Here is a 26,731-nt window from a genome sequence, read left to right on the forward strand (position 1 = left end):
GAATGGCCTTCCTGTTTGGGCGGTTATGGGGCAAACAGGACAAACAGCGGGGTTTTCCCAATTGGGCCTGTCGGCCACTAAATTGGATGAATTGGGACGATTATCACCATTGGGATTCCCTCTTCTCGTGCCTATCGTTCTTCTCCATTCTTCTTCTTCTCCTCCGCGCCGCTTTTACTTCTCCCCTTCACCCTCCTCCTCTTCCTTCTTCAATTGTCTCCTTCTTAGTACTGTCTTGCAATCATGTCTACCACCGCCCGCGCCGATTTCGAGGCCGTCTTCCCCTCTTTGCGGGAAGACCTTCTGAACTATGCGAAGCAGTACAAGCTGCCCCAGAACGCTCTCGAGTGGTTCGAGAAGGTATGTGTCGACCCTTCCTTACTCTGCGGCTTCAAAGTCAATCTCTAATCCTTATTGTCTTCCAATAGGCCCTCAATGTCAACGTCCCCGGCGGAAAGCTCAACCGTGGTCTCTCCGTCCCCGATACCGGTCTCGCTCTCCTGAAGAAGCCCCTGACCGATGAGCAATTCAAGCACCTCAGTCTGTTGGGCTGGCTCACCGAGCTGCTCCAGGCTTTCTTCCTGGTCAGCGATGACATTATGGACGGCTCCATCACCCGTCGTGGTCAGCCCTGCTGGTACAAGCACCCCGGAGTTGGTCTGATCGCCATCAACGACGCCTTCCTGCTCGAGTCCGGCATCTACATTATCCTGAAGAAGTACTTCCGCTCTCACCCCGCCTACATCGACCTCGTCGAACTCTTCCACGAGACCACCTACCAGACCGAGCTGGGCCAGCTCTGTGACCTGATCACCGCCCCCGAGGACAACGTCAACATCGACAACTTCTCCATGGAGAAGTACATGTTCATCGTCACCTACAAGACCGCCTACTACAGCTTCTACCTCCCCGTCGCTCTGGCCCTGCACTACCTCCAGCTCGCTACCCCCGAGAACCTCCGTCAGGCCCACGACATCCTCATTCCCCTGGGTCAGTACTTCCAGGTCCAGGATGACTACCTCGATGCCTACGGTGACCCCGCCTTCATTGGCAAGATCGGTACCGATATCCAGGATAACAAGTGCTCGTGGTTGGTCAACCAGGCTCTTCAGCGTTGCAACGCTGAGCAGCGCAAGGTCCTTGACACTGCCTATGGCCGTAAGGACGCCGAGCTGGAGGCCAAGGTCAAGGCCCTCTACAAGGAGCTCGACCTGGAGAAGGTCTACAAGGATTACGAGGAGAGCATTGTTGGCGAGATCCGCACTAAGATCAACAGCATTAACGAGTCAGAGGGTCTGAAGAAGGAAGTCTTCGAGGCCTTCCTCGCGAAGATCTACAAGCGCACTAAATAAATTTAGACTTTCGGCGATTCTTTTCGGGGGAATAATATACCCGCCTGCCCTTTCCCGCCGCGTCTTCATGTCTCTACATAATACTTTCCCCGTACATTGTGCCTACATACCCCCCATCGAGATAGATTAGCTGAATTATTGAGACGTACATTGCATACGCAGCTGTCCACTATTGATTTACGAACATTGACCGTACAGTAGTCGAGTCCTGATCCTACAGCATTTGCCCGAACCCCTCAGCACGAATCTTCCATTGGGCTGGAAATCCTGGCGCAAAGTCCTGCTGACTGCCGTTAGTTGCAGCATCCCAACCCCCAGCCATCATCGCAACAGCCAACAAGAGACCCGAACTGCCAGGAAAATAAGGTGTCGGTGCCTTAGTCCCCACCGGCATACCCACGTCGTCAAACTCGAAATTCGAGTGCACCAGATACTGCACTGCAGCGTCTACGTCTCCCAGCCTGGCTGCGTTCATCGCCAGCATGGGAAAGTCCCAGCCCCAGCAGGTTGTAAAGTTCCAAACACTGGCGACTTGGGCCGCTGTGGCCGATGCGATTGTTTGGTTCACCGCGATGGTTGGGGGTAGGAGACCGTAGATGCCGGTAAGTGCTGGGTGGTCGGTTACGGTGTCGGGGTCTGTCCACATGTTCGGGATTCCTTCGTAAAGTGTGTATGTGAGAACTTTGTCGCCCGTGGTTTCGTCTACAGTATATACTGTCGGTAGTGGTGCGAGGTTGTCTTTGACGTGTTTCCATGTCTGGGGAGCTTGCTGGCCAAGCCGGGCTTTCCAGGATATGGCTACGTCGAGACCGAAGTGCCAGTATGCCAACTCGAAGGCGGCATTACGGGTGCTGTTCGGTGGTGTATTCTCCGAGACAGGGTACATCGGAGGACCGAGATCATAAACGCTTGCTGAGGTGTTCCAGAAGGCATAAGACGCCATGAAGTTGGCCGACTCGGTCAGTATATGGTCCCATTTCGTGAGGATACCTTCCTGGATTTTCCCAGCCTGCCGCGCAGACTGATACTCCGTCTCTGCGAAGTAGAAGACATGGGGCTGCTGCCATATGAGCAACGCGTTGATCTCGCCTGGGGCAGATCTTCCGCTTGGGTCGCTCATCTTGCCCCATCTCAAACCATTGTATCCCTGGTCGGCCGCCCTTTGCAGTGATGAGGGAAGGAACCGATCGTAGACACCAATGCTCCGCTCCAGTAGAGGGTATTTACCCCACGGAGTCCAATGAGCGGAATGCCATAGGTACATCTCCATATGGAACTTACCATACCATCCGTTGTTCACTAGTCCGGATTCTTGAGGCGGATCGTGTCCGGCTTCATTGACTGCCAGCAGGTATTGGGACAGAATTACACGTCGTTGAATTTCATCTGCCGTTGCATTTCCGGTTTCCGTCAGATCAACAAAAGCCCCGGTTTCCCAGTAGGTTGTCCACCATTGTTCTGATCGTGTGATGATAGAATCGACCGATGATGAAGAGGACTGCAAGCTCCCGTTGGAAGAGAAGTCTGCTGTAAATTCAAATTCCCTCGTGTGCTCCCCGTTCGGTTGCAGGACGTATCGATGGGTATTGGGGACTCTAGAAATAGACGCTTTACTACCACTCCACTGTAATCTGGAGTAGTAGGTGGTGTCGTCAAGAGTGTGCTGCACCTGAGCTTGGTTTTCACTTTCCGCATAGTGCAAGACCGTCGTATGATTCGACACAGCATTCCAATCGCCAACAAACGGAGCTTCGTACTTATTCTCGTCTGTAGCGTACGGATAGTCAAGGAAGACGCCTAATTGGCCTAGCGCCAACAGTTCGGACTGCAAGCGCACTGCTATTGTGTCCGATCTTGGATCAACGCTGGTGGTAATGGTGGTCAGATGGCCATCAATAGTGAAATTAGACTGCAGAATACCCTGGTAAATATGCAGTATTTGCGACTTGTTCTGCAGGTCTTCTTCAGTGTAATTGCTGTAATCTCCCCCGAAAACCAATCCGATGCGGCCTAGGTTGATACGATGTGGATTGGCAATCAACCACTGAGAAATCCCTGGCTCTGCAGGATTGGGCATGTCATGATTTATTAGCCGGCCATGCGTCCACCAGTCCAACCCCGTGAAATCTGATGGCGTGAAGTTCGCAGGCAGCGACGAATTATGCCAGCCCCAGGAAGAAAGAATACCGTACGGCAAAAAGGTCTGTAGCCCTGTAATATCTGCTCCAAAAGCAAAGTTCCCATTTCCCACCTGCATCGGGGTGCTTGTCGAGCTGGCATTGCGGCAAGGATTGAATCTGGAAACTACTTGCGCCCGGTCAATGGAAGGTGGAGACTTGGAGAATATGCTAGCTTCGCCGACGTTTGACAAAAGATAAGGAACTAGGCAGAGACTCGTCAAGGCTAGCGAAGGCTGCATGATTACAATGCAATGTTAGTCTGCGTAGCGGGAATGCCATCTTCCAGCAATTCTCCGAGTTTCCGTTCATGGTAGCCTCGATTTATCGCTTATAAACCTCGCACACCCCTCACGGCTTTCATCATGAAGCCAGAGGGGTTACAGCACCTTGCTGTATATGTCAGATTGCATTCCACGAATCAAATCGCGCAGCGAACATCGAAGCCCAGCAATAAGATGCCACGATCGCGAGAACAGTGCTGTTCGTGTCGATCTCCGCACAACATCTCGGGCCAAACGTTGCCGAAGGGATCGGCTCTGTAGTTCCTGAATCGACATAGCACTTAAGAAATCGGAATCCGACGACGTGAAGATTCCTGGCATTGGCGCGCTGAATGTTGTGTGATAGCGAGATGATGGTAGGAATTGCTCGAGAGGTAGAAGGATTGTAGACCCCATTCTTGAAAAGTGGAAAGGATTTATCCACGTGGATACCACCTGACCTGTACCTACCATTTCTTCAACTTCATATTCAACTCATTCTCAACTGTTTTTGCTACTTCATTACACTAGTACTTGCTGATTTCAACGGATTTTGGCTACGGCCTGCTTATTCTTACAAGTTTCGATATGCCTACACCTTCCTGGACAGACTACTTACGTCTTAGACAGCCCTCAGCAGACATCCAATCTAATTCAATCTATTCAGAGGGCTGTGGCGCCGAGTGGAGTCGGACTCGTCCAAACCACCAGTACAGTGCTTCCAATAGGCACCCATGACTGGATATTATCAATATCAGAGAGGGCCAACCGGCTAAGTCGGACAGAGTGGGACGTTGCCTATCCAGTGATTCCAGTCGTGCTTGGTTGATGATTCCCAGCTAAAAGGCTTAATTGCAGACTTGAATCATGCCAGAGCTATCCCACTCGCTACTCTTAAGTCTTAACCCATCGGACTTCCGTGTCCTCTATACAGGGATTAAAGATAAAGGGCAAATAACAGCCATTGAGGGAACCTGATCCACGGCAGTGGTCGGCAGAGCTTCTTGTTCCATCCGTTCTCTGCTGTGGGACATTCGCGCCTGTCCCAACAAGGAAAATATCACCGGGGACCTCCTCATTATACCCAACAGCAACCACTAACTCGCTGGATCGATCAGTGTACACTTGCTCCAGCAATTACAAGTAATCCTGGTCTGGAAAAGCATCTAGCGATTTAGCCTGCCATCGTCTGGATAGTCTGCTGTTGCTGACTTCGAAGCAAGTCACCGCCGATGGACACGGTGGATCTCCCGCGCACCCGTCGAGGTCTTGAAAATCGTGCCAGCTCCCTGACCTGTCTTTCCCCTATCATCATCATGTCCTTCTTCCCCTAACTCTTTTTCTTTATTGTGCTCGCCATTGTGGCCTTACGTCTGTAACACAGCGCTGTCTTCAACAGTACGGCACATGTCTCCTGAGCGCTGGACGTATCAGCCCCTTGCGCCATGATCCCGGGCACTCTAACCGTCGCGCTAGCGGCGTTCCTGTTCCTGACCTCTGCCTTGGCAGATGTAGGTCCCTATTTCGACTCCGAGCTGTACGAGCAGGGTAGAATGGGACCATGGCCCATTGAGACATACCGTTCGACTTCCACCGTAGGCGCAGCCGTCAACTTCTTGCAGTATGGGCCACAATGCAAAGACGACCAGTATTATTTCATCTCTCCGCGCGGGTATAGCGTGCATAAGCCCGGGCCGATGATTCTAGACCAGAAGGGCCGTTTGGTCTGGACGAAGCCCTACGGGCACACCTACAATCTCAATGTGTATAACTATAAGGGTCAGGATTATCTGACGTTCTGGGTGGGCGACGACGGTAAGGTGGGACACGGTGAGGGCACATACTACATGGTACGGCACCTCCTTTATCCCGTATAGTAATGGAACAAAGCAATACTAAAGTCTCCGATAAAGCTAGACTCGTCGTATAAGGAAGCATTCACCCTTAGTGGTGCGAATGGCCTCGCAGCAGATCTTCACGAGTTCCACATAACCCTCGACGAGACTGCAGTTTATACGATCTATGATGTCCGCCCGGCAGACCTCCGGGTCGCTGGCGGTCCTGAAAATGGCTGGATCTGGGATGGCACGTTCCAGGAAGTTGACATTGAGACGAACGAGCTCCTCTTCGAATGGCGAGCATCCGAACACTTCGACTTTGCCGACGTCTATCGAGGCCGCGAAGGCACGGGGGACAATGAAGAGCGCCCGTGGGACTTCTTCCACATTAACAGCATTGACAAAGACGCCAAAGGCAATTTTCTTGTCTCAGCCCGCTATTGCAACTGCCTGATCTATATCGACGGTCGCACAGGCGAGACCATCTGGACTCTAGGCGGCAAGCGAAGCAGCTTCACCGATCTTTCAGACGGCGCAGCTACTAATTTCACCTGGCAACACCACGCCCGCTTTCGCGACAACGGCACAGCAATCACTCTCCTTGACAATTCGTCTCGCGGCAAAGGCGCACCGCAATACCCAAGCAGAGGCCTCTACCTCAACATTGACGTTGAAAACATGACCGTTCAAGTCCGACACGAATATTGGAACGCATACCCTATAAAAAGCCAATCCCAAGGCTCCATGCAGATCCTCGACAGCGGCAACGTTCTGGTGGGATATGGCTTCAGCGCCGCATGGACGGAATTCAGCATGGACGGTGAAGTTCTATGCCACGCCCATTTCGCACCCCAGCGAGACTTTAGCAAAGGCAAAGTGGTCTCCTACCGCACATTCAAACACCCGTGGGTCGGCACGCCTAAGACCCTCCCGGACTTCGAGGTATACGCCTATCGCGCAGCAGCCAGTTGGAACGGCGCCACCGAAGTCGCGCACTGGGTCTTGGAGGGCACCAACGACAGAAACCTAGAGACAGCAGAGCCCATATTCCTATCCGCCGTGCCTAAAGACGGTTTCGAGACGGTCATTTCTATCCCGAACGACGCAGAATGCAAATACTTACGCGTTCGTGCCGTCAGTGCAAAAGGCGAGACCCTTGCCGCTAGCAAGTTGGCAAGATGGGATCCTACATCCAACGAAGCTGTCGTAGTGAGTGGTGATAGCGACGAGTTCTTCTTTGCCGACAAGACAGAACTCCAAACGTTCATCTTATATGTTGTGATTGCATTGTTTTCCATGGCAGCAATTGGTGCGTTTGTATGGTTTGGCGTCAAGAAGGGCCATCTTGCATCTTTTGTGTCTTGGGGGTTGAGCCATGGACGATGGTATGATAGAGAACGCGGGACCTTCCAGCCTTTGGACCGCTTCGGTGGAAGCGAGGACTTGAGTGATGCAGAGGTAGAGGATAGTGTTGAATTTTCTGCGTTGTTGGGCGATCAGTTATTAAATTCGAGGCCAGATGTGGAGAGGGCGGGGAGTATGGATGTCGTTAGGAGATGATGGGGTTCTCTCATTCGATGTGCACTTGCATGTATAGCGAGCAGACCATTTTACAGCATTATATCACGTCTGCTTTTGGGTTTATAGTATATAATTCGACTCGGTTTACTTCCGCCTTCTGATACGAATATCTACAAAGATTTGGTTTCAAGGATCGTATGATAAATTGCAGTCATACTAAAAGAGTGCATAAGCTAGCACATCCAGCTAGACTCGTAAAACGACCGTCACATCAGAAACATCTTCTGCCCTTTGGGTGTCAAGCGAGCAAGTTCCTTCTCCGACCTGAGCGGACAATCAATCAAGCCGAAGAAGCAACCTCCAGGCGCTTATAACCACCCTCAGCAGCAACCTTCTTCTGCAACTCAGCCATGCGCTTCTGATCACCCAGGGGATCGGTCGAATCCGCATCCAGGCCCCACGACAGGTAATCATTAGTGTAGTTCGGCACGAAATCAGCACTCAAAATGCCCAACCGCTTGCCATAGTTGGTCACCTTAGCCCAGTCACGACTAACATTCTTCAAGTCACGACTAAAGTAGGCATACGACCGCTCAAAGATCTTCCGGTTCACCGGAGTACCCATGATCGGCTTCATGTCCACGTATTCTTCGAAGGCCTTGGCAGGTTCAGCCAGAACGTAGTCCGTAGCGCGCTTGACGGCCCGCATGAACTTCTGCACTTTCTCCGGGTTGGCGGCCAGGAAGGCGTCGTTGGCAATGTACAGGATCGAGCAGAAGCAGCAGCATCCCAGCTCGGCGAGCTGGTCGATGCGCAGCATTTGCACGTCGTCGCGGGGGCGGTTCTGGGTGGCGAGCCATTCAGCGAGCTCGACCATTTGCACGTTCTCCAGGCCGATGCCCGCGTCGATGTCGCCGCGGATGATGGCTTTGGTTACGTTCATGCCGCACCGGACGGCGGTGTAGTCGTCGGCGGTCATGCCGTAGTATTTGGTGAGTTCATCGATTTGGATCTGTAGGGTGGTTTGGTTAGGATATAGTGGTGGGAGGGAATAGGGGGAAGGACGAACCTTGCCGAACTCGCCGACGTAGCCGATTCTCTTGCCCTTCAGGGAGCGGAAGTCTTCGGTGATTCCGCTGTCCTTGAGGTAGACGACGCCGGTGAAGGGCTCGTCGAGGAGAGAGCCGATCGAGGTGACGGGGAAGTTGCGGGCCTTGGCCTGTTGTTCTTGGTTAGTATATTGGTTGTGCGTGGGGGTTTGAAGAGAGGAAAAGGATAGCTGCATACAGCAAGGGTATGAATCATAGCCTTGAAGCCCATGTCAACTTTGCCGCTGCCGATGATCTCGGTGACATCGGAGGGATCATTGGGCTCCAGGAGAGCAACCTTGAGGCCCTCTTCCTTGAAGTAGCCCTTGCTCTGGGCAAGGTAGAGGGGGGCGTGGTACGGGGTCGCGTGCCTTGAAGAAACGCAGCATTTAGCATATATTCTATGACCTGCTTCAGAAATCAAGTAAATAGAGATCCCAGTCCATACCAGTTGGTCAGGAAGGTGATCTTGTCAGTAGACATTTTGGCACAAATACACTCAAGTCGAGGGTAATTGCAAAGGTCTGGAAACTGTCAGCAACGGAGAGGGATACGAGATCCCTCTCACCTTCTGTAGACTTAATAATTAGGGGACAATCAGTGCCACGCATGTCCTTTCGCTAGTATTATCTAGATCAAGTTTTGACAGTATAATCTCAGAACGACCGTGCTTCTGGTCCAACTCCGGAGAGAAGGGAGCAGAAAGCACGAGTCGAACACCTGTCATGCGCGAGCAGTGACTGTTATACTATTGTACGATACCTTGATCCATCTGAACCCATAGCGAAAAGACCGGAAGTCTGATCCTGCGTGCGCGGCCTCATTGTGAGTCGTACCGGACGATTGACGAGGAAGTTGATGATGAAAGAAGAAGCAAGTTATTCCGAAGGAATATAACTGTAAAATGGATAGAAGATGGGAAGATGAAGAGAGAAGGAAAGAAAAAGCAAGCAAGCGAGAAGAAGAGAGGGGGATGACGAGGCATAAATGGGGAGCAGCGGGGATCAACGAAGAGAGAGAGACCCTGGCCTGGACTAGAACCCCACCATCAACTCATCCGTCAATTCGCAACTCTCTTCCCTCACCGAAAAACACATCCAGGATGACACCCCCCTCCCACGAAAATGAAGCCAATGCCTTATTGGAGATCCCGTCGTCGGAGTGGTGTGCTCCTGGCGTCCTTTTCCGGTTCTCCAGCAGTAACCAGCACATCGTGAACTTTGTCTGATCCTTTCCCCCGCTTCGAGACCCGCTCGGAAGCACAACGGGACAAGGTTCATTCAGTAAATATGACTCAACTCTGTATGGTTGGCCAGGCTAGTCTCAACAACCGGATCTCTTCGGTCATGGCGGGCGGGTCTAGACACTTCTTGAGGAAGGATCTGCTTGTGCTCTGCTTCGGATCGGATGATCACCCTAGCTGCTTGCGCATCATCGCTCTCACCCGGACGGATTATCGGCTACGTACCTTCGAGATAGCTCCGGGCTCATGTACAAATATAATCTTCATCATGCATTCGACTATCTCAACCTGGACCTACTGCGGTAGAACCCAATCAGAAGATACAATTCGCTGGCTACTACAACATTGATGACATATGCAAAGGAGGGATAAAACAATGCAAGAATGGAGGGAACGAGCAATGCAAAGGGGAAGGGAAGAAAAGACGAGACGAAACAGAATGCCATGCTGATCAGAGTTCGAATGAAGCTCGCTTTGCATAACAAATAGCAGGTGGGTGACCAAAAGCAGTATTTCACACGTGGGCGATTATTGAGAGCACGTAAAGTCGAACACAATTATTCCACCAAGAACGGTACCTCGGACATGCAGGGTTATTCAGAATTCCAGGCTGGCGCACCGGCTATGTCACCAGCCGATCAATTGTCTCCATTGACCGACAGCTGATCGAGCGGCGACGCCGGGCGGTCGGTATTCTTCTTCGTGCGCAGGGTGAGCGGGAAGTAATGATCATCTGGTTCTTCTTCCTCGCTAGTACTAGATAGAAAGGTCATCAGTATCAGTGCTCCTTGTCTCATTCATCCATCGGGGCTGGGGGCGACTTACGGCAGTCGCCATGCGACATAGTCCTCCGTACTCAGGCCTTCTTTCACCTCCTGCAGAGAGGCAAAGTCCCCAGGAGTCATCATACCAGAACGATCTCGCGGGGATCCAGGTACGGACAATGGTCGCGATATCTTCTGCTCCGTGCCACCGATCACGTCGTAGACATCGTCGGGTGTGCCAAAAGACGATGGATAGGCTGCATAAGCGTGTGAGTACTATAACAACAAATGGGCTTAAAGAAACACCATACCTCTGCGGAGTGCCAACTGCCGAGCCTTGACATACTCCAGACCCATGCGCTTCCAATCCAAAAGGTCACTGAGACGCTCTGTGCGGTTCCGCTGGTTGATCCGTTGACGCCGACTCTTCTGGGTGAAGTTGAACATGAATTCCGTCAGTTGATTCACCGAGTCATCCACGCCTTTCATCCGACGGTCCACAATGTAGATACCGTAGTCGGACGAATTCTCAATCAATTCTTCCATGTAGCAACCGAAGCCAGAGAGATTTGTGGTGATGCTCGGGACGCCCATCACAGTACATTCAGCCGGTGTATATCCCCATGGCTCGTAGTACGAGGGAAACACGCCAAGGTGAGTACCCCGGACGAAGTCATCATAGTCCAAGGGTAGCACCGGGTTGGACGAATTCAGGAACTCCGGGTGGAAGACAACCTTGACCCGGTCTGACTCGTGGTTGAAAAGTTGGACACGACGAATCTGGTTCAGAATTGGGTCTTCGTGGTCATTGTGCATGTTATGTGTGACAATCGGCGGCAGGGAGTGTCGCTTCATGGCGAAGAGTCTGCGGCGCAGCAGCACACGATCCTGGCTAGCCATCAGATCTTTCTCGTCCGGCATGTTATCGCCTTCCTTCCATGCCAGACACCGCTCGTACATCCGTCTTCCAATGCCCTTCTCGATCATCTCGATTGTGTCCCTCAGAGACTTTACGACTGCCTGGCCCTTGAGCGCTTCGACGGTCAGGGATGACGTCTGAGCAGGCATGATAATAAACGCGACGACGGTCATCTTAGAACCAGCCTCTTTCAGACGGTGGTTCAAGCGCGCCAAGCCCTCGATGAACATATCCACTCCCTTGTTTCGGAACTCGTAGCGTCCGGAGGTGAATACGTAGAGAGTGTTGTCCAAGTCGAAGTTGTTATGGCCATAGAAATGTCCGCGGACAAAGTCATTGATCTTCTCCTTGGACTGCGAATGTAGGTTCTGGAATTCATGTACAGCCGAGAACTTCTTCACGTTCAGTCCATTGGGCAGCACTCCGTCAGGCTTCCGCTTAAGGAGGTGCTCACTCTCAAAGGCCGTGATATGTGACACGGTTGTGAAGACATCCGCTGTGTGTGCAGCAGCTCGCTCAATGCAGTAACGGTGGTAGATCCCTCGTTTTCCAGCTTCCGCATCTACATCAAAGTACTGCAGGTTGTTATAGAAGTCCACAGACCCGGCGCATAGATACCGACCGAGCAAGGTCGCGTGGGTGGTGAATATTGTGGTCAGGTCCATATGCCGCTTCTTGGTCAGCGGCAAGGCGACACCCGCAAGCCATTCATGGAAATGAGCAACAACCGCACGGCGACGCTCGTGAGCGATGAACTGAAACGACGATCATTAGCATATGCACACGTGCAGTCAGCGGTCCATGCGCTTAGATTACGTACCTCGCCCAAGAACCACGCCACCAAGTAGCCAAAAACAATGGCTTCGTTGGTCTCGCTATCGGCAGCGGGGGACGGGATGCCAGCTGCATTCCAGAGATCGCCTTTCCACTCGTCCAAGTATTTGTACCCAGTGCCTGTGTCGATAAGAAGCACGCGCGGAGCACCCTCGATCAGCCAGCGACCGTAGACGATCTCGATCCCGCGCTCCTTCATGGACTGAATGGTCTCGATCATCCGAGGATTGGACGGGGTCAACTCCTCGACCTCCACCGCTGCCGAAGCCCGATTGAGAGGACCGATCAGGGTGTAGCGGTCGCCATACTCTGCAGTCGTGACGGGAGCTTTGGACTTGAGCACCGAGTAGATGCCTCCCACCCGGTTGGCCACTTCAGTCGCTATTTCAAATAGAATGTGATTGCGAACATCGCGCTTTATCGGCTCTTGGCCATTATCCTCACTGGCCATGCTTGCTTGCTTTTGAGAGCGCTCAGAGGAACTGCAGCGCTGGGAGGATTATGAATAGGTTAACTAAAGAGAAGAGAAAGGAAGTAACTAAGGAAGAATAGAAAGAAAGACGAAGCTGTAGGAGAGGCAGAAGAGAGTAAGAGGAATTCTTCAGCTGGCGCAATACTGGAGGAACAGCGCAGCAAGCTCAGCAAAGCTCGGGGAAGAGGGAGGAGAGTTGAGAGTGACGTGCGGGGGAAGAACAGGCAGCGGGTGGCGGGGAGAGAGAAAAAACGAAGGGAATATCAATCCAAGCAGGGAGCGAGCAAGTGGTTGGACCGCGCCATCGTTGGCACAGGGACCGCAAGGAGGGGGTTTCCGATTCTTTTCATTTCACTCCCTTTCCTCCAACAGGTTCAATTCACGCTACGAGACAGCATCCTTCGCGCAATGGCTCGACCAGGATGCCCGGGAAAAGCTCACCGAAGGCTCCCCGTGCTATAGCCAAGGTTTGGAGTTGCACGGACGCATCCCCGGTTCTGGTTTGATGGACCACCAACGAAACCCTCCCGGCAAATAACAACCCCGGTTGGTCCGTCGATTGCAGAATCATCCGACCATATGATGATGGGTTGCAACGTTTCCAGCTGGAAGCTCGGGTCTGCACGACCTTGCTATCTGCGCCCATCGCGCCTACAGCTTGTTGGAAGAGAGGGGGTGAGGTTTTACATTGTTGAGGAGCTAATCGCGCCGCCTCCCTAGTTAAGTTACAGGGGGTTCAGACATCCGAGCGGCTTGTTGGTGGCACAATGGGAAATGAGATTTTCTCCCCTCAGGAACCGGTGAAGAGGGGTTTTTTCTCTATTTTTCATTTTGGGTGGAGAACATCAATGGCAACCGGAAAAGGAACACTTCCATGATAAGAACCCAAATATCTAGATAGTTACCTACCATCAAGAGTCAAAGACACGTACCAGAAAGTGTCTCCGCTTGGACCAATTCGGGGCAAATCTGGGGAAAGCTGTCTTCCCGTGACGTCACCAGTCTCATGTGACGGTCGGTCGGCCTGGCTGCCTGGGGCCGATAAACTCCGGGCCTTCCTCAACGTATCACTTCGCTTGCCTGCAGCCACCAGCTGCACCGCAACGACAATCATCGGCGGGAAGATCGCAAGATTATCGTAGTGATGTTGATGGCAGGGTTCTCCGCGGGAGGCACTTCTTCCTGTCTTCGTATTCGCTGTGATGGCGCTCACAAAGATATTATGCTAATGCAACTAGCGAGACTCTCACCCGTGTGTCTGCAATCCCAGACAGTGTTTCAATGTGGTCTGCGCTCTGTCCTCGAGAAAGCTTACCGATAACGGTATGGCCCAACAACCACCTGTCGCTCACTGTTCCCTTGGTTCATAAAAGGCATTTGCTGCAACGGAGAGCTATCTATGTTAGTGTGTCAATTCGATGCGTCAAAGCTCCATTGCTGCAGCAATTAATGGCCAGCTCTGCCACACTGCGAAAGGACTATGTGAAGCTACCCCGCGCGGATGCTCTACCCTTCTACGGAGTATACTCCGTAGGTTTACGATCCGCATCCAGATCTGCATTCTTCGCCAGTGAGCTTCAAAGGAGCCTACATTCCATGAACGGCGCACTGACGCCTTTTTATAGCTCGGTGGCGAGTACTTCGTGCTTCGATCGCCTTGTGTGCAAGCTGATATCACGAGGATCGTCAAGATGGAAGAGCTTTTACGGACTGACGATGTCATAGTTGAGCCACATAACTACAAAGCACCCTGGTGAACTACTCCGCACGTGGTATGCGGCAGCTATAGATGGTACCTTGGTACTCCTTCGTATTGGGAAGGCGTAGGACATGGTCCCTGGATTATATTCAGTACCTCAAAGTTGGAACACCCAAGGCTTATCAGCGCAGGGCAAGATGCTATGATATTAGTTCACCACGTGGGACAAATCCGCCCTATACCATCAATAACTTGGACTAGGATTCGATAACTTGTGGGATCTGGTAAAATGAATGGTCGTGTTACCATTGAAAATTTAGGACACTGTAAGATGTTACAATAGTAGGTACATACTAACTACTACTACTCTTCATCTACCTACGATCTACCAAATCATCGCACTCATACCCCATTCAAAACGAATGCATAGTAAGATGCTTTGTAGCACATCATCCACCTCAGTAAGAGAGAAGTACAGCACACGACCAAACACCTACCTACCCGAAACGGCGGACGGAGTACCTGCACATACCACTCAACTCATCAACCTTCCCGCCGCCAACTGAACCAACTGACGGCAGCCAAGGCACACGACACCACAACCACGACTTGAACCCCCATCAACAAATGCCAAGAATATCCCTGAAACACAAAGAGCCTCTTATTCAATCATGAGATCTAATTCAATTCTTGTCCAGGTTATTTGACCACTGTACATAGATAGATACTAGATGGTACCTGTCCCTCAACCCATCGATGAGATCATAAAGTGGGCCCCCCTTGACCCAGCCGGCAACGATGACTTCACGATGTTGTCAACGCCATCAAATCTGGGCCCCGAATCGATGAACACATCACCTTGACTTTTGGATATAAGTAGGATGGTTACTGTAACTGTTCCCTATCCATCAGACTCACATTCACAATCCAAGCGATATATCTATCTATCTAACTCGCATCAAACCTCATCTCTCTTCCTATCCTTCTAAACACACTACACACAAGGTATGTATATTACACACATCATGAATATAACTTCATTCTAATAACACCACTGCAGACCTTCAAAATGCCCCGCGGAGCCGAATACGACAACGGAGTCATCCAGTCCGACAACGCCATCGAGGCCGGCGAGAACAAGGTCCACGGAACTAACCCTGACGTATGTTCTCCTTTTCCTACCTCTAATCTAATCCGCACATAGTACTGAACGTTTGCTAATTGATGTACAGAACGACCACCTCAACCGCGTCCAGCGCACCGCTCCCCTTCCCGATGCCGCGCAGAGCAGCGGCGGCGAGTACAGCATCGGAGGCAGCTCAGGCCCGAACAAGACCGGTAGTGGAAAGGGCGGACACGAGCCCAAGACATTGGGCGACAAGAAGGGTTTGGGGTCTCAACCAGGCGTGTAATTGAATCATATGATATGCTGGTAGATGGAGTTTGGTGATTTGATTGATTGATTGATGCATGAATCATGATGAATATTTTGGGGTAACTCTTTTGGGTGGATATGTATTAACATTCAATATGCCTTTTAGTAAAGGTGAAGACCTCCAGGCTGAGGTCGAATGAAATGAGAAGAATTTGTTGAAATAGCTTCATGTTGGTATAGTGGGATAGGTATCCTATTAGAGTCTATATAAATGTGGTCACAGTCTTCATGGGTGTGCCAGGTAGTGTGATGAAAACATGGATGTGAAATGAAAGGCTGTACAGCCCCGTACCGCGCGGTACTGGGTTCTTCTCTGGGAGGTGGTTCATATCATGTACAGCTGGGCCATCAAGACCCAAATATGAATCGTCTCCGCTTGGGGTTACTTCTTTGATGAGCCATTGGAATCAGGCGACGACTTTCCGGACGAGTCGGTGGCAGCGTCCTTGGATTCAGTGGCGATCTTCTTCTGCTTCACTAATTCGACGAGACGCTGGCCCATGTCGCCGAAGCCGTCGATCTTGCCTAGCTTGGTCTGCAGATACTCTGCATCGCGTTGCAGTCTGGTTATATAATTAGCCTACGTCGAGTATTCAATCTTGCAGGAACACTTACCGTTGCTTGCCAGTCTCCGAAGTCACAGTGACCTCTTCGAATGCCTTCGTCCACTGATCTCGGTAGCTGCTGAACACGGGATCCATGATCATCATGACTGTCATATCGGGGAGATGCTTGCTCAACACCCGATGCAGCGTTCCGGTTTCCTTGGTCAGTGTTTCCATGTACGGGCTCACACCACTGCCCCCGGCGGGCGCGTTCCAGTCAATCTTCTTCATGGCATTGACATGGATGGCCGATCGAGACCCCATAATATCCACGAGTTTCTCGTGAATTCCGGACTGGTGTTCCTGATACAGCCGCTTCACCTTGTCAAACTCGCCCATCAGCGGGCTGGAAGGCGCATGGCGGCGGACAAACTCTCGGATATAGGGAACCAAGGCAATAATAAAGCTCAGTGCTTGAGACGAAAGAGCCAAGTGCTTGGTGGTGATATTCTTGAGACCTGCGCTTCTCGTAGCCCCAGCGCCCAGGATCAACTGAGAAGACCGGGAGTTGAATAGCTTCAGTGACTCCAACAGACCAGGCGCAATGTCTTGCATCATGCTGGGTATATTCGCCATGAGGTATTGATATTCCTCGATACTCTTCATCATTGCAACAGCAGATTCGGACAGAATGTACTTCTGCTCGTCGATCACGGCACTGCGCGTCTTTTCTTTCCCGGACCCATTGACAGCTGTTGTGCTGGCTGGAGACGGTTGTCGCCGTTCGTTCTCGGGCAACCAGATCTTGGATGCATCAATCCAGACATCAATATCCCTAGTACTAGCGCCAAGAATACGATCGAGAATAGCATTGTCGGCTTCTCCAAAGTCCCTTGCATCCCATCGGTCCGCGTCCATTACCTCGACCACGCGGCGTCGTTGCCCGTCTCCAAACCGATTGATGTAGTCTTTGATTTGATTACCTACAACGGTCTTCAAGGCGGTACCGCTACGCCCGGAGATGGCTTCGCACTCATCAGCGAAGAGCCGGTTAAGTGTGAAGTACTTTAGGAATTCATCCTTTGGTAGCTGGGATGTTTGTTCGGATCGAACCTTCAACACCTTAGTGACTTGAGATTGCGCAATATCAACGGCTTGACCAAGAAGGCTAGACATATCCAAGACCTGCAGAATCTCGTCCTGTGCCATAATGGCTACCGGGCCCGGGGTTGCCGGTTTGCCTGGGCCTTGAGGATTCGGGCTTGGTGGGCCGGACCTCACACCAACTGCGGCCGGGTTTTCCAATCCGCTGGCAATATCAAGAAGAACCTTGACTTGAACACTTAGTCTCCGCAGCGACTCACTGATACCCGTGTATACGCGAGCAAGCATGTTGTATGAGTCTTGGGCATCCAAAGCCCGGAGGTTACGTGCGAGAATTGAAGATTTTTCCTGCTGGCTGAGCTGCTGGGACTTCTGCGTAGATACAGATACCACGGACTCGTTATCATCATCACTCGAGCTGGGCATGTGCTTGCGGATTAGACTCTTCATCTCTCGCAGAACCGCGGTCTTGAACGCGGTCGCTGCAGGTGTCGTGTGACGCACGCGAGCAAGGCCTGTGAGATGCAGGTGCAACCGGGACCGTAACTGGTCATCAAAGGCCATGTATGCTGGGGCTTGTGTAGCCCCTGGGCGCTGTCCTCCCCGCTGTCGCTGGAACGCAGAGCCCCATCGTTGTAATGTTGTATCCAAAGGAACATTTTCGACATGTTGCCGCAGGTCTCCCAGCAGGTCACTTAGAAAACGGCTTTCATATCCGGTGCCAATACGGTATCTCAGATGCGCCAGGTCGTCAGATGCGCCTTCCAGGGCCTTGAGCTTGCGCAGATCGATGGCTTTTCTCGGTTGTTCTTGTTTCTCGTTGCCATCGGGAGATCCAGGAGTATACTCTCCGGCCATCAGTCTTTCCACCTCTTCTAGACCATCCGCAGCCTCTTCGATCTTGCCGGTCTCGACGAGCTCCTCACATCGGGAAACCGACTGAACAACATCACGGAGTTGCGACACTGCGTCAGCAAGCATACGAACATTTTCCCTCCTCCGGCGCAAGTTCACAATCTTGAGTCCACCCAGTGCCATCTCACGGTCAATCTTCTGCAAGTCCTTCCGCAGAACCTGAATCCGTTTCACCGAGTCGGCAGCTTCTGCATGGAGCTCCCGCAGGGATCCCAGCGCGGTGAAGAAAGATTTAGACGCCGTCGAGATCGAAGAGATAAGGTGGATTTCCACGGTGTCCATGTACCATGAAAGCTTCTCCTGTAAAATGGCATTCGTAGCCAGAGCCTTTCTACCCGTAGGAGCCGGTTCCAGGGCAGCTCCATTCTCTGCTTTATCCTTTGACGGTGTAACAATCTCAGATTTCTCCGAAACAACATCAAATGTGCGCGGGTTCTCTAGGTGGAAGTCGTCCTCGAAGTAGACCGTCGGAATGGTAGACAGAGGTGTGATTGCATGGCCACGACCGCGACCGGCAAACGACCGCTTCCGACCCCGAGTATCATACGGAGAAGTTGCGCGTGAACTTGTTGAAATGGCTGATGGTCGTCTCTCCCTAGACCCCGGGGCCAACGAATCAGAGTCCTCTGCCTTGGGTGAAGACTTGTCTCTACCCCGCGCTAGCTGCGACTCCTGATCTCCGGCGCTTTCCTTTGCTTGCTGGAAGACATCGTATAACGATCCAACCTGCGACAAGTAGGCTTCGAACGCTTTAGGATCCACATGCGGAATGTTGGTCAATGTGACAGGGGGTATGTCGCGAGTAGTTGGGGGCTTGTAGCCGGCGGCGGGGACAGCGGTATGGGGAACTAAACCGGTGCGGACAATGGGAGGTTGCAGGAGAGTAGAGATGGCTGCGTCGAATTAGCATGCAATTTCCTTCATACCTCCTCTCACACTCCCGTAGATCATACCATTTTGCCCAGACTCAGCTATCGATCCATGGCGGTAGGAAGGATCCAAAATGCCCCCGATACTGGCAATCGAGCTGGCAGTCGACCCTCTCCTGAGAGGGTACCTCTGAGTCGACGCTCGCGGGGATTCGATTTGATTTAACGAGAATTGAGACAAGGAGGGAGTCGATGCGCCTGAAGCCAAGCTGTCAATGGACTTCCGGGGGGTCGCGGAGGACATATCGTCGATAGCGGATGAGCGACTCCCACAGCCACCGTGCTAGTAGTAGTACTCGGGAGAACGAACGACGACGGCTAACTACACATGACAAGGAGAAAAATAGCTGCAATTCAAAAATGAAGGGGCATTAACGGCGTACAGCCAATTATCCCACACAACCAGGGTATGGAGCCTGCGGTCTCAAGAGGAGAGAATGAAAGCCACGCCGACAAAGCCCGCTTGCAACGTCACCCTCGACCCTCTGATACGGGGGTTGGTTCATGACAGCTTCCCCCGATCCGGTATGGCGCCAGGCCCCGAGACTTGTGTCCGCTAGTCTGTTTTGGGTGCCCCTCGGGAAGTTGGTATCTCCGGCGGCCGGGAGCAAGTCTCGTGCCCGTGGAAGCCTAAGGCTACAAGAAAACCACTTAACGCGTGAAAGCGACGCGACGCGTTCTACTCGTGTACCGCCGCAAAAGTTATTTGCAGTTCCTTTTTTTGCCCTGGCAATGAGACGGTCCCGAAATCAACACATCTCACAATCCCCTCCCCGCAATTCGCTCTAGTGTCTTCACCATGGACAGACGCACCCCTTATACCCTGAGTGTCCTCGCTCCTAGCGTCGATGGTGTGGAAGACTCTCGCTCTCAGATTCGGGCAAAATTAAAGGAGTTCGTGCTCGAATTCCAGCTTGACAATGCATTCATCTACAGGTACGTTTGGGCCCTGGACCAGGTACAGTGAAGGTCAAAGTAAACAAAAGCTAAGGTGGATATCAGAGACCAACTTCGACAGAATGTTCTGGTCAAGCAATACTATTGCGATATTGATATCGCTCACCTGATCTCATACAACGAAGAGCTAGCACACAAGCTCACCACAGAGCCTGCCGACCTCATTCCCCTCGTGAGTGTCTCCCTCCTAATTTCTCTAGACCTCATTCTGACCAACATTTCCACTCAGTTCGAATCAGCACTCCAAGATTGTACCCGTCGCATCGTATACCCCTCCCAGAGAGACATCCAACTACCTACCCATCAGCTTCTGCTCCACTCCTCCGCCACACATATCTCGATCCGTGATCTCAATGCCACGAATATCTCGCACCTTGTTCGTATCCCAGGTATCGTCATTGGAGCTTCGACGATATCATCCAAGGCGACGGTGATGCACGTTCGGTGCAAGAACTGTGGCCACCACGAAGATCTGCAGGTCGATGGTGGTTTCTCGGGTGTTCAACTCCCCAGAAGATGTGGCCGACAGCAACAGCCCGGCGACCCTCAGTCAGAACCTTGCCCACTAGATCCATACGTTGTGTCGCACGAAAAATGTCAATTTGTCGACCAACAGGTTCTCAAGCTCCAGGAGGCGCCCGACCAAGTGCCCGTGGGTGAGCTTCCCAGGCACGTCCTTATCTCAGCAGACCGCTACCTGGCCAACCGAGTTGTGCCTGGTTCCCGCTGCACAGTGATGGGTATCTTTTCTATCTATCAGTCCAACAAGGGTGGCAAGAAGGATGGCGCTGTGGCTATCCGCAACCCGTACTTGCGGGCGGTGGGCATCAGCAGCGATCTGGATCATACCGCCAAGGGTAGTGCCATTTTCTCTGAAGAAGAAGAGCAGGAGTTCTTGGAACTGAGCCGTCGTCCTGACTTATATGAGGCTCTTGCTAAAAGCGTTGCACCATCGATCTATGGAAATCTTGACATCAAAAAGGCCATTGTCTGCCTGCTCATGGGCGGTTCCAAGAAGCTTCTTCCTGATGGAATGAAGCTTCGTGGTGATATCAACGTACTTCTTCTTGGTGACCCTGGTACGGCCAAGTCACAGTTACTCAAGTTCACTGAGAAGGTCTCCCCAATTGCGATCTATACATCTGGTAAGGGTTCATCGGCAGCAGGTTTGACGGCCTCGGTCCAGCGCGATCACGCCACTCGTGAGTTCTACCTGGAAGGAGGTGCCATGGTGCTCGCAGACGGTGGTGTTGTTTGTATCGATGAGTTCGACAAGATGAGAGATGAGGACCGTGTTGCTATTCACGAAGCCATGGAACAGCAGACTATTTCCATCGCCAAGGCCGGAATTACTACTATTCTCAACTCTAGGACGTCTGTCTTGGCCGCAGCAAACCCTATTTTCGGTCGCTATGATGACCTGAAGACTCCTGGTGAGAACATCGACTTCCAGACGACAATCTTGTCCCGTTTCGATATGATCTTCATTGTCCGCGATGATCACGAGCGCAGCCGGGATGAAAGCATAGCCAGACACGTTATGGGTGTGCATATGGGCGGTCGGGGCGTTGAAGAGCAAGTTGAGGCTGAAATTCCCTTGGACAAGATGAAGCGCTACATCAGCTATTGTCGCACGTAAGTTGTCTCCTTGGTCATCATGCCCTCCACATATGGGTCAGGAATGCTAATACATCATCACAGTCGCTGTGCACCCCGGCTCTCGGATGAGGCTGCTGAGAAGCTGTCGTCACACTTTGTCACCATCAGAAAACAAGTCCACCGTGCTGAGCTTGATGCCAACACCCGCTCCTCTATTCCCATCACCGTTCGTCAGCTTGAAGCTATCGTCCGTATTACCGAATCGCTGGCCAAATTGAGTCTGTCGCCTGTCGCCACTGAGGCCCATGTAGACGAAGCCATCCGTCTCTTCTTGGCCTCTACTATGGATGCTGTCACTCAGGGTGAGGGCCAGGGTAGCAAGGAGATGATGGAAGAAGCGAGCAAGATCGAAGATGAATTGAAGCGCCGTCTACCCATTGGGTGGAGCACCAGTCTGGCAACACTGAGACGCGAATTTGTCGACGGAAGAGGCTACACGGAACAAGCACTCAACCGGGCATTGGTGGTTATGCAACGACGAGAAACCGTTCAGATCCGGTCTGGTGGCTCCCAAGTATACCGACACGGTGTCTAGTGTTTCTTCATGCCTGCTTTTGATTTCACACCATGCGATATTGTCATGAATGATCTTCCGATATCAGTCTGCTGGGATTACTATGTATCAATCTGGGCTGGGGATTAACGGGGATGACTTGGTGTATGGCGTACTGCTTTGTTCACGGTGAACGACTGATCCGTTATTAGATGAGCGAATTTAACGAGAGACAATATAACAACAATAATCATGAATACCAGTCAGTCTAGATGAGGACCCTCTTTGTATCAACCTGATGCAAGATATCTGCTCAGGATAGATTGAGAAAAGTGCAGTCCACTTTAACTGCATGGATCTCGTCGAGCTTGTCGGCCAGATTGTGCATCATAAACCTTGTGACTGTCCTGGACAACAAGTCAGCTCGCTTATGGCCCGGAACACACTGGTGTCCCGGAACCCAATGAAGCTCGACCTTGACTCCCAAAGAGCAGAGTCGGCGAGAGAGAGCGTCAACAAATCGCACCAGACGGCCAGCGAGTGCACTCGACTCCTTTGTACCAGGGCGGAGCATTTTCATGGCCGCTTGGCAGTCAGTGAAGACCTGGACGACATGGCCTGACACTTGAAGCCGCTCCAGTTGGCGGACTGCGGCTCTCAGTCCGGCCCCGATGGCAGCCAGCTCGGCCAACTGGCTGAGCCAGATCTCGTCGAGGCAGTACAGCTCGTCACCGTCTCGTCCTTCTCGCCCGTAGGTGACTGCGACTCCAGACGGCGCTGCCTCGTTGGCGGCAGTCGATCCGTCCACCCAGAAGACGTGATGGTTATTTGGGGACGTCTCTGTCGCCTCTTTAGCATACTTCAAAGCCTCTTGACGAGGCTTGATCAACAACACTCTGTCAAATCTATCATCCTGAATCCGGATGGTAGGTGGAAGCTGTTGCTTCTTCTGTTTCTTTTTCTGATTCCCAGAGTGCTGCTTCCTAGGCCCACGCTTATTCGACTTCCTCGTCTCGACGGACTCGGTCGTTCCAGTAACGGAAGCAGCAGCCTGATGCGGTCCTGCATGAATTTGGGAATCTCCACTAGTGATAGTTCCGCTGCTATTACTAGAGCTGCTGCTAGCACTTCTGCGCTTATTCTTATTCAGGACAGGGGCAGCAGTACCCTGGTCGTCATTGGCTTGGGAATCTCGATCTCTCTGGCTGACGCTTTCGGGCTCGACTTGAACAAGGGAAGGAACCCTGCTGGCCATGCCGGAACCTCGAGTGTCATCTGTAGCCCCCTGTGCACTCTCTTTTCTAGGGAAAAGTGTGCGTCCTCTGGCCCGGATGTTTTGGGGTCTCCCGTGGCCCCAGCTCGTGAGAGTCACTGCCGTGGGGTTCTCAACCTCCATAACTATATCCCTGTGAGATAATAGTCCTCGATTTCCTATTCGGAGAATGTTTCGAGTAATTGTATGAAGAAATGATAACAAGCTGAGTCTTACAACTAGGATCGGAGATCTTGAAGAATGTCTTTGTTAAGGAACTGATGATGGCTATAGTGAAGTGGGAAAGTGGATGGTTTCAGGACAAGAGCGGATGGGTGACTGTCTTGGAAGAGGCCTACATCTGACTCACCTCTATACTAATATCTACGTCGTTGAAAGACGGTCTTATGCACCATTATGACGAGATGTCCAGTCAGCCCTCGAACACTATAGAATGCCGAGGACATCTGGACTTGGGGGCTTATCTGAAGAGCCGACGGTACGTAATATGGGTCCGAAGCGCATCTACGTTCGAAGTCTGCCAGAATCTCAGTTCTTACTGTAGCTCTGCGACATGGTCATGAGCCTACGGGGTCAGGTTACTGCCTGAAAATACATCTACCGGATCAAACGTCCATTTAGGCGTCGCACCTTATCATCTGAGGCAAATGGACTGTCGCGAAAGAACAACATTTTTGCTGTCATTACTCCACGAATATTCTAGACCAGCTATGACGCTTCCAATGCTTTTTAGTGCTCGGTAGATGCCCGGGATGCTGAGAAAACAAAGGTTAGTAGCAATGCCAAGGCATCTCGAGTCGTATAAGTAAGCGCAGATGGGGAGTTGATACAACGTTGGGGTCGCCTAGGATTCCGTCGGAAGAACTCATAGCATGGCTTCCCTGGCCTCTCCGAAATATATTCGTTGCATAGTATGGCTCAGATCGATCATATATAGATATGCAGTAAGCGAAAGCTTAGTTGTAGTCATGTTGACGATACCCAAGTCCTAACTACCTTAGCCTCCAATACAGACACTTGGTAGTATTGGCTCAAGCATAACATCGGTCTTGCTAGTTCATTGTATTCATTGAATACTTATATACTACCTCCCTACCTCAAGGTGACTGCTTCACTTGATACAAAGGAGGGAGCACTAAGCGACGTCCACTTCACTAAACCTAGGCCTGATCACCTGACGAGTGAACGATGACTGACGCATTCATCATTCTGAACAATAACCTTACCTCTTACAAATTATCTTTACTATCGACTTACTGCCTGACTATCCAGTTCAAGCCACCATGATGCTTCGAAGCAAAGCAAGCATCTCATGCTATGTGCGTGAGTCGAACCAATAATAGTATATATATTCCAACGAGTGTCTGCTTCGCCGACGAGGGGCGTGCAAGTGGCAGTATGAAGCTACAAACCTACTCTGCATGCTCCTTAGATGCACGACGTTTCGTTATGCTAATTAAGGGATTTGTATAACAGGTCACGAGTATATCCACGACTCGATCAGCTGAACAGACAGTATTTTGACAAGTCATAGTTTGTATTGATGATCCGATTTTGTTGGTGAGACATTCGGGCTTAAAGCACATTCTACTATAAGGCTCATAATTGCGCTCTTCACTTATTAGCAGAAGAACCGGACTTTCTTTTGTCAACGCACAGCTCAAATGAAGAGCCGGACAACTCCACACCAGGTGTCCATATGGGAGAGAACGACAGCAAGATCTGACTGAAACTGCACCGTTTAACGGGGTCAACCTTCGTCTCCACATCGACCTAGAGTCAAATAACGATGTCAACACAGGTTACATGGTCATGGTCCCGCCGGAGCCACTGAACCATGGGTGCGGTGGGCTTGAAAAGTCCCGCAGTCTCGACTGCCTCCTCCGCTGCCAGGGCATGATCCTTGATGGATTTTGAACGGAATTCAGGACCTAGTACATCCTTCTAATGCGAAATACAGATAATGCTATGGTAAAACAGGTGGTATAGATGCGTTTCTGGAGTAGAGTTAGCTAGATGACTGAAGTGAAAGCTCAGGAACTGATTTCTGGTACGTCCGCGCCGGACGGTACCAAACGGAAGAGTAACCAGCAAAAGGAACTGAGAGGTGAGGTATGAGGCTTCGTGGCAACCGTGGCCGGGGTGACAAGTATGATCGGTCTACATTCCAAGGTCCACAAGTACAAGTATCTGACAGCATTCCTGAGGATCAAACGACCAGCCAGCAAGTGGGGGTTGAAAATTACCGACGCGCCGCGCGTGGTGAGATACTATTGCTCTGCCATGTCAAAAGGTTAACGAAGATTAGCTCTTTTGGTCCGTGGCAGGAAAAGCTGAGGCATGTCATTGATCATCCATGGCCCTTGGGATGACCATTATCCAGGAGACCAACTTGAAGTTTTGTAGTAAAGGAATGAACGGGTTGATTGTGTTGTCGACAGTTAACTGGTCAGCCCATGCACTTTCATTCACCTCCGATACTTCTAATTCCGGCGCGTACCGTACATCAGCCCCTGACTCCGGCCCAGACTTTGTAATTGTGCGCCTCTGTATAATTGTAGCTACGTACAGAGGGACGAAAGAAAAATTGCAGCGAGTAAGGACAGTATCTTACCTCACGTCCCAGGGTAGGTGTTTCAGGTCATGCAGCAGCGCCAGAGACATGGGTCAGCAAGCGCCGGGGGGCAAGTGGAACACATATATGAAGAACGTAATCAAAAGCGCTTCGGGCTGAAGAGAAGAGATAATTATATCATGATCGAATGAATCTAGACTAGATCGACGCCTCTTGTATGCTGCCGTCACACCATGTACGGAGTTTCTATTGTCTATCTAGTGGCTAACCGACTATCGACAGACGGCTGCCGTAGCGCCGGCTTCAAGGGGGGTGCAGGTGGTGAAACATGGAGTGGGGATACGTGGTCGTGATGGACACGCGCGAAGGAGCGACGGGCGCGCCATGCGTCTTGGAGGAGACAGTTTGGTTGGTGAAGAGGCACGAAGGGGAAGAAAGGGTCGTGATGGCAACGCGTTGAAGGGGTAATGGATGGGTGGGGAGGGAGTAGAGAGTAGGAGGGATGGAGACGTGTTTTAAGGTTTCAATGGATTTGATAGAAGTAGATTAACTAAATAACTAGTAGAGAGGCAAAAAGCGATAGACATTCTCGATGATCGACTATCCAGATGATATCATGAGTAGTACTGACAGAGAATCATCAATCGCGAAATGCATCTTGCATGCCGCATTGGGG

General features: G+C 51.5%; 12 protein-coding genes across 12 annotated transcripts; 5 read left to right on the forward strand and 7 right to left on the reverse strand.

Annotated features, from left to right (window-relative positions):
* Nucleotides 1–243: 243 nt before the first annotated feature.
* Nucleotides 244–1,352, forward strand: erg20 (bifunctional (2E,6E)-farnesyl diphosphate synthase/dimethylallyltranstransferase; the record flags this gene model as incomplete). Its single annotated transcript, XM_067620429.1, has 2 exons — nt 244–360; nt 429–1,352. 2 exons carry the CDS (start codon nt 244–246, stop codon nt 1,350–1,352), a joined length of 1,041 nt encoding a protein of 346 aa, XP_067483061.1.
* Nucleotides 1,353–1,566: 214 nt separating this feature from the next.
* On the reverse strand, nt 1,567–3,771 carry ASPBRDRAFT_192018 (uncharacterized protein; the record flags this gene model as incomplete). The annotated part of the gene is made up of 1 exon (XM_067620430.1): nt 1,567–3,771. The coding sequence occupies one exon, from the start codon at nt 3,769–3,771 to the stop codon at nt 1,567–1,569; it is 2,205 nt and encodes a 734-aa protein (XP_067483062.1).
* A 1,466-nt stretch (nt 3,772–5,237) lies between these two features.
* On the forward strand, nt 5,238–7,190 carry ASPBRDRAFT_116928 (arylsulfotransferase family protein; the record flags this gene model as incomplete). Its single annotated transcript, XM_067617030.1, has 2 exons — nt 5,238–5,642; nt 5,706–7,190. 2 exons carry the CDS (start codon nt 5,238–5,240, stop codon nt 7,188–7,190), a joined length of 1,890 nt encoding a protein of 629 aa, XP_067483063.1.
* A 301-nt stretch (nt 7,191–7,491) lies between these two features.
* ASPBRDRAFT_117562 (NMT1/THI5 family protein) lies at nt 7,492–8,722 on the reverse strand (the record flags this gene model as incomplete). Its single annotated transcript, XM_067617105.1, has 4 exons — nt 7,492–8,163; nt 8,221–8,370; nt 8,439–8,610; nt 8,688–8,722. 4 exons carry the CDS (start codon nt 8,720–8,722, stop codon nt 7,492–7,494), a joined length of 1,029 nt encoding a protein of 342 aa, XP_067483064.1.
* A 1,398-nt stretch (nt 8,723–10,120) lies between these two features.
* Nucleotides 10,121–12,450, reverse strand: ASPBRDRAFT_117991 (glycogen [starch] synthase; the record flags this gene model as incomplete). The annotated part of the gene is made up of 4 exons (XM_067617139.1): nt 10,121–10,238; nt 10,308–10,503; nt 10,558–11,920; nt 11,986–12,450. The coding sequence occupies 4 exons, from the start codon at nt 12,448–12,450 to the stop codon at nt 10,121–10,123; spliced, it is 2,142 nt and encodes a 713-aa protein (XP_067483065.1).
* A 939-nt stretch (nt 12,451–13,389) lies between these two features.
* On the reverse strand, nt 13,390–14,569 carry ASPBRDRAFT_71917 (uncharacterized protein; the record flags this gene model as incomplete). The annotated part of the gene is given in 3 exon segments (XM_067629148.1): nt 13,390–13,499; nt 13,519–13,657; nt 14,241–14,569. The coding sequence occupies 3 exon segments, from the start codon at nt 14,301–14,303 to the stop codon at nt 13,390–13,392; spliced, it is 312 nt and encodes a 103-aa protein (XP_067483066.1). The 5' UTR covers nt 14,304–14,569.
* A 670-nt stretch (nt 14,570–15,239) lies between these two features.
* ASPBRDRAFT_51530 (uncharacterized protein) lies at nt 15,240–15,582 on the forward strand (the record flags this gene model as incomplete). Its single annotated transcript, XM_067626741.1, has 2 exons — nt 15,240–15,332; nt 15,403–15,582. The coding sequence occupies 2 exons, from the start codon at nt 15,240–15,242 to the stop codon at nt 15,580–15,582; spliced, it is 273 nt and encodes a 90-aa protein (XP_067483067.1).
* A 405-nt stretch (nt 15,583–15,987) lies between these two features.
* Nucleotides 15,988–19,342, reverse strand: ASPBRDRAFT_117845 (vacuolar protein sorting-associated protein 54; the record flags this gene model as incomplete). Its single annotated transcript, XM_067617126.1, has 3 exons — nt 15,988–16,168; nt 16,221–19,062; nt 19,123–19,342. The coding sequence occupies 3 exons, from the start codon at nt 19,340–19,342 to the stop codon at nt 15,988–15,990; spliced, it is 3,243 nt and encodes a 1,080-aa protein (XP_067483068.1).
* Nucleotides 19,343–19,897: 555 nt separating this feature from the next.
* Nucleotides 19,898–22,249, forward strand: ASPBRDRAFT_51532 (MCM DNA helicase complex subunit MCM5; the record flags this gene model as incomplete). Its single annotated transcript, XM_067626742.1, has 4 exons — nt 19,898–20,034; nt 20,101–20,227; nt 20,285–21,690; nt 21,757–22,249. 4 exons carry the CDS (start codon nt 19,898–19,900, stop codon nt 22,247–22,249), a joined length of 2,163 nt encoding a protein of 720 aa, XP_067483069.1.
* Nucleotides 22,250–22,520: 271 nt separating this feature from the next.
* ASPBRDRAFT_51533 (ribonuclease H family protein) lies at nt 22,521–23,603 on the reverse strand (the record flags this gene model as incomplete). Its single annotated transcript, XM_067626743.1, has 1 exon — nt 22,521–23,603. One exon carries the CDS (start codon nt 23,601–23,603, stop codon nt 22,521–22,523), a length of 1,083 nt encoding a protein of 360 aa, XP_067483070.1.
* Nucleotides 23,604–24,836: 1,233 nt separating this feature from the next.
* On the reverse strand, nt 24,837–25,543 carry ASPBRDRAFT_383008 (uncharacterized protein). The gene has a single exon (XM_067623913.1). The coding sequence runs from the start codon at nt 25,247–25,249 to the stop codon at nt 24,893–24,895; it is 357 nt and encodes a 118-aa protein (XP_067483071.1). The 5' UTR covers nt 25,250–25,543; the 3' UTR covers nt 24,837–24,892.
* A 51-nt stretch (nt 25,544–25,594) lies between these two features.
* On the forward strand, nt 25,595–26,246 carry ASPBRDRAFT_51534 (uncharacterized protein; the record flags this gene model as incomplete). The annotated part of the gene is made up of 3 exons (XM_067626744.1): nt 25,595–25,652; nt 25,922–26,076; nt 26,121–26,246. The coding sequence occupies 3 exons, from the start codon at nt 25,595–25,597 to the stop codon at nt 26,244–26,246; spliced, it is 339 nt and encodes a 112-aa protein (XP_067483072.1).
* Between the last annotated feature and the right edge of the window lie 485 nt (nt 26,247–26,731).

Source organism: Aspergillus brasiliensis (genome assembly GCF_001889945.1).
Source record: "Aspergillus brasiliensis CBS 101740 unplaced genomic scaffold ASPBRscaffold_2, whole genome shotgun sequence".
Classification (NCBI taxonomy): Eukaryota; Fungi; Ascomycota; class Eurotiomycetes; order Eurotiales; family Aspergillaceae; genus Aspergillus; species Aspergillus brasiliensis.

What these genes read in the sequence shown, in the direction of transcription:
- ASPBRDRAFT_383008 (XM_067623913.1), bottom strand. Translation starts at nt 25,249, where the DNA reads ATGTGGAGACGAAGGTTGACCCCGTTAAACGGTGCAGTTTCAGTCAGA.